At 35.2% G+C, this 5,701-nt stretch overlaps 1 protein-coding gene across 1 annotated transcript; it reads right to left on the bottom strand.

The window, feature by feature from the left end:
- Window positions 1-2,214: 2,214 nt before the first annotated feature.
- Window positions 2,215-2,850, bottom strand: LOC111203823. The gene has a single exon (XM_022697905.1). It carries the CDS (start codon window positions 2,848-2,850, stop codon window positions 2,215-2,217), a length of 636 nt encoding a protein of 211 aa, XP_022553626.1.
- Window positions 2,851-5,701: the final 2,851 nt, after the last annotated feature.

Genomic DNA, 5,701 nt, shown 5'->3' with positions numbered 1-5,701 from the left:
GATTTTACCAACAAATTAAAGGCACGTTCTCTATACATAGCTACCAGAGGTCTATCTTTAGGTATTGTGACTTCCGCTTCAGTCATATCCACCTCTTCTCTAATCCTCAACGTTGAATCAAAGATCAGAGACTCAAGCTCACAAGCAGTTGAGCCGGTACGAATCCAGGACACGCCCTTCCTCCTGACCGAACGTTAGCTTATGAGCCTTTGTTAGAGTATACTTGCTTTTGGTTACATGCATGTATCTCTTACAAACTGTAGTCTGTAGAGTGTGTGGGAGATGTCACATGCTGTCCAGGTCTAATATAACTCTGTCTTTTTCTACAGTTCTTTTTTTCTTATTTGTCTTCTGGATTAGTTGTCACGTAGTCATTATCTAAGTACCCCATATATAGTAAAGGTTCGTGAATTACATGGAGAGGAAAACAAAAGAAGATCTTTCAAAATTTGGGAAAAACCTTGCTGAGAAACTGGATTTTAAAAGATACCAGATTTTGATCTGCGCTTCGAAAGCACGGGGTTTACTTTGGATTGTAAACAAAGTTTGTGAATTAGTATTTGGAATTGATGTACATTATTATGTTACAAAGTCATTATATCGAAGAATGGTATTTGCTTAAAATTATATAATTTATGAATTAGTTTATATTAAATTTTTTAGGTACACTCTTATATAAAGGCATGAACATGTTACCAGATCCGAAAAACCAAACCAAAATCGATCCAAAAATATAGTTGTGGTTTGGGTCCATGTCTAAGGCAAAGTATATATTTGATTTTTTTCTTCGATCCATGGTTTTTGTTCGATTCCGGATCCTACCCGAGACCCAATCAGGTATTCAAAATACCTAAAATGTGTATTATGTATATTTGGGTATTTCAGATATGTATTCGGTATTTCAAATGTGTTTTCAGTATTATGAATAATTTTTTAAGTTTCAGATCCAGGTTTCCGATTATAATTTCGAGTTTGCGGGTAAAATTTCAAAAAACATTTAATTTTTTTTGGATATTAGAAAATGGTTTTAAGTATTTTCGGTTCTTCAAGTCAGATTTATGGTAAAATTTTGCATTTTTTTTGAATTTAAATATTTTCGGGTATTTGTTTTTGTTTTCGGTTATTTTTTGTGTTTCAGTATTTTTGAGTTTTTGGGTACTTCGAGTTTTTCCGAGTCGTAAAAATCTTAAACAAATTTAAAATGAGTAATATGTAACCGCATGAGATAAAAAAAGTTATAATATACTAATGTATTGTATACTAAAATATAATATATTATTGTATTATTATACATTTGGGAGTCCAGAAAAATTACTGGATTTGGACTGATTCATTTGAAAACCACGAAATGTAACCAATATATTTGAAAGAATAGAAAATTACAATAATTACATGAATGCAAACGCTACATACATATATCGACATATATACAAAATTTCTTTGCAAATCGTATTTGGTACGTTTCTAAAGGGACATATTTTTTCGGTAGACCAGATATGTCACAAACTTTCTAAAAGATAAACAAATATCTAACAGTTTTCTAAATATAAGAGAAAGATCTTAATAAGATTCATGCCTTACCAATACTTTTGTATATTATACTTTTTAATGAATTGGTCTAATAGATTTTTATACACTTAGTTGAAAGGGTGCAACAACTTTGTATAAGTAGATTTTTCCAGAATGTTTCTCTTTTAGTAGTATATATTTGTAAGCTTTTGGGTTGGTTTGTAAGTGGTCATTAAACATAATCTAGTGTAAATTTTTTTGAAGAATCCCTTGCATCACACATTTCTAGCTATAGTTGTTGCTTTTTCAATATATTCGTTAAAATTCATACGGTAAAGCAAACTTGACCAACAAAATTAGTTAAGAGTTACCTGAATTATTAAAGTCGAATATAATAAAATAGTTTTGAAGATCCTCAATCAAATCAAAAAGAATAAAATGTTCGTAGACTTTTGCGATATTAATATGACTAAATAAGAAAATCTTCGACTATATTAGAACTCACGAACAATAATTTAAAAGCTGATTTTTTTTTTTTGGTAAAATGTTAAGATTTATACCATTTTAGAATTTTTAACAATGTTGCAAGCAACTTATTACACACGAAAGAAACAACAACTCAACTCAAAAGATTAACAACACAAGAACAAAATAACACCACAGTCACTAGCCAAATCAAGGAGGCCGGTAGATGGAGAGAGAGAATTAGAGGGGTGATTGAGCAGGTGGAGGAGTAGCCTTGATAGAGATAAGGCGATCCCGAAGAAGCCGGTCCAGGGCGTGATGGATGATGCGTGGTGGAGTAGAGACCGTTGTGAAGATACGAGCATTCCTCTCTTTCCATAACAGGTAGATAGAGGCCTGAAATATGAGCTTGATTAAGCGGATGGCATTGGCATTAGACTGCCGAGACAGTTGGAGAATCCATGATGCTGCTGAATGCAAATCATTAGGCGGGTTGGTCCAGATTTGAGACGCAAAAGCTTGCCATAGAGTAGAAGAGTATTCACACTCAAAGAAGAGATGGTGATGTGTTTCACTGCTGGTAGAACAGAGTTCACAGACTGAAGGTACGTCCATACCCCAACGACGTAGCCTATCTCTTGTTGGCATCTTCCTTAATAGAGCTAACCAAGCCATAAATGAGTTCCTAGGGATATACTCTTTGAACCAAACCACCATATGCCAATAGACAGTAGGAGAGGGTACACGGAGGTACTCCCACGTGACCTTAGAAGAGAAAACCGGTCCAAAAGTCCCATCTGATTTACGCCAAAGAAATTGATTTGCGCCATGAGAAGCATTTGGCGGTTGTATGGTAGTTATCTCAGCCTGAATCATTGGATTTGATCCGAACGAGTAGGAGGCAAAAACCAGGACTCTTGACGTGTGGCATCAATTACTTTAGCTCCCTTTCTAACTCTCATTGCTCTCGGGCCTCCTTGTCCTTCAAATTCAAGTAACGGTGCAATACTGGTCCAATTATTGAACCAAAAAGCAGCATTCTCTCCATTTCCAATATGGCAGTACATATACTCTTTTAAAACTGGTCTTAATTGGAGCATACTTCGAATTGTTGCAGACTGATGGCCTGATTCCTGAGTCATCCGGTATCCCAAAAGCTGATTTTTAACAGGTCTGAATAATGATAGATTTCTAATAGTTTGCCGAGTCTTTTTTTAATAGTCAATGTATGTTAAAATTCAAACGGAGAGGCCATCAATTCTCGGTTCAACCGATTCAATCTAAATTTTAAATCACTGTTTATGGAAACTGCAAAAATAAATGTAAATAACCAAATTATTTTTAAAACAATTCTACATATATTAGCATATTCTAACATCAAGATCACAGTTGGTAATCGAGGTTTATATTATATGATTAAAACCAGTATTTTTCAAATAAAAATATCCTTCTCCAGCCGAATAATAATGAGATCATGACGACTTTTTGTTTGATTCAGTATTAGTATATTGCTCGGAGTTATGGCTTTGTCGAAAAAAAAATATATCGTTCGGAGTTTTGGAGCACAGTCACTCGTATCATCTCATTGAGTATTTTCCAAACATTTTTAACACAGCCATATTTTAAAGAGTTAACTTGGAAATCAATAAAAAAATCTTTTTTTTTTGACATCAAAAAACTATTCTATTAATAAACAATTCTTTATATATTAACTGAGAAACATAATAATATATATTAACTGAATGAATATTCTTGTAATTTATAATTTTTCATGATTTTTTTTTCCAAGTTGCAACTTTGTGGTTATTGCATAGCTGGACACATATTACCAGTATTTTGAAACCCGACCAGACACCGAATCAAATAACTTATCGGATCACCGGGTTATTGGATCGACCGCGGACGAACCACAGATTAATAAATTAATTGATTTGGTTATATAATAATGTATTATCTATTAAAAAATATAAGAAATGTCTTAATAAAAAACATTTGAAAAATACTTAAATTTAATTTCTTTATTTTTATTTCATTTCACAAACAAAATATATTTTTAAAAAAGACTATTTAACAATTTTGTAGTAAGTTACGAGTTATGACATCGAATAAAAATATACCAAGACTTAAAATCTATAAGTATCCAAATGTCTAATGTGAATAGTTAAATTAAACTTTAAATCCAAAATAAGCCAAAAGTAAAACATAAAATTGTAATAAATTATCGATAACAAAAATAAATAATGCTGAATCACATCAACTAGTTTTGTTAATAGATTCACAATCCACATGATCATATGACCTTTTTATTTTTGAAAAAAACTAAAAATTTAACTTCTTAATTAGAATTCAAAACAGATTTTAATAATGTAACTGAAAAATTCAAAAAAATAAATTAAAAGTTACGTAATTGTTCAACCATTGGTTCATCGGTAGCCGGCTTCCGGAGATTTTAACATTCTTTTGTGGATTTTATCAAATTTTTAAATTAAAGTTTTTTTCCTAAAATCCAAACTGGATTACATACTGGTTTTAGCAGTTCGACCGCACTGGGGTCGGGTTTTCAAAACGCTGCATATTACACTTGTAAGTTCTAGCGGGCGATAAATCCTATTAAGTTTGACACCTTTGATAGTGTGACGGATAATTAAAGATCTCGTAGGTCTTGATACGAGATCGTATCTTGCTTATTTTCTATATAATAATATTATGCGTTAATCGCACTGAAGTTAAAATAAGTAGCACGAGTTTCATTGATCAAACGCAAACACGAGATTCATGAGCTAGGATTGATATGAAACCTGTTCGATCGAGAAACGGTAATAAATAAGATGTGGGTTTAAGCAAAGACGTCTTATTAATGGTCGAAGAAAGGACGTTCAGTCGGTTACAAGGAAAAGAAAAGATCGCGACAGAAAGAAAGCCGGTGACTCGATATGCCACCGGAAAAGTACAACTAACGGCGAGATGAAGCAAAGGTGAGAACCCTAATCTAGCCGCCAGGTGTTAGTCCAATTATTTTCGATCCCCTTCTCGTCGTCTCTCCTTTTCCTTATATAGGCGTCCTGGTGCCCCGTCCTTGACCTAATTTACTCCGTCTTGGTGGGCCTACCCTGCTGGGCCGAGAAGCCCGTAGGCATCCGAGTAGCCGCTGAGCCGAACGTACTTTCAGTCGATGGTGATCGACTAAAAGTACTCAAGAGTCAAGCCGAGAGACCTGACTCTCGAGCCGACCGATCGAGCCGTCGTTCTATCCTAATTCGGGCCAAGCCTTCCTATTCCTCGGGCCTTGTGGGATGGTCAAATCCATCCTCTACAGTAAGTCCCCCCCTAGTCCATTAGTGAGCGGAGTGCTTTCCAGCTCATGATGGATTCTAAGGTTTGGAGGTTTGAGGGAATAGGAAGCCTGTTAGAAGGTTGGAACGGTTAGTCGATGAGTTGCATTGCGTTGTTCTCTCGAACGCGAGCAGTAGAGGCTTTTGTCTCTTCTTTTGGTCGTCGTGTCGCAAGAAGGGTTCGTCGCGAGGGTTCGCTGGAGATTTGGGAGAGTTTCAAGGCCCATTTAGGCCCGTTCAGACTTAATGTCGACGCCTCGAGTTCCCCCCATTTAAAAAAAAAAAATGAACCGGGAAGTCAAAACGTCGCGAGGGTCCGCTGGGTTTCCAGGGCGGATTTCGAGGCCCGTTTAGGCCCGAATAGACCTAATGATGTCGCCTCGAGTTCCCCCCCC

Source organism: Brassica napus, chromosome C3 (genome assembly GCF_020379485.1).
Source record: "Brassica napus cultivar Da-Ae chromosome C3, Da-Ae, whole genome shotgun sequence".
Taxonomy (NCBI): domain Eukaryota; kingdom Viridiplantae; phylum Streptophyta; class Magnoliopsida; order Brassicales; family Brassicaceae; genus Brassica; species Brassica napus.
This window is presented reverse-complemented; position numbering and strand designations above follow the sequence as displayed.

Excerpts from the sequence above, each read along its gene's own strand:
- LOC111203823 (XM_022697905.1), bottom strand. The coding sequence starts at position 2,850 with ATGATTCAGGCTGAGATAACTACCATACAACCGCCAAATGCTTCTCAT.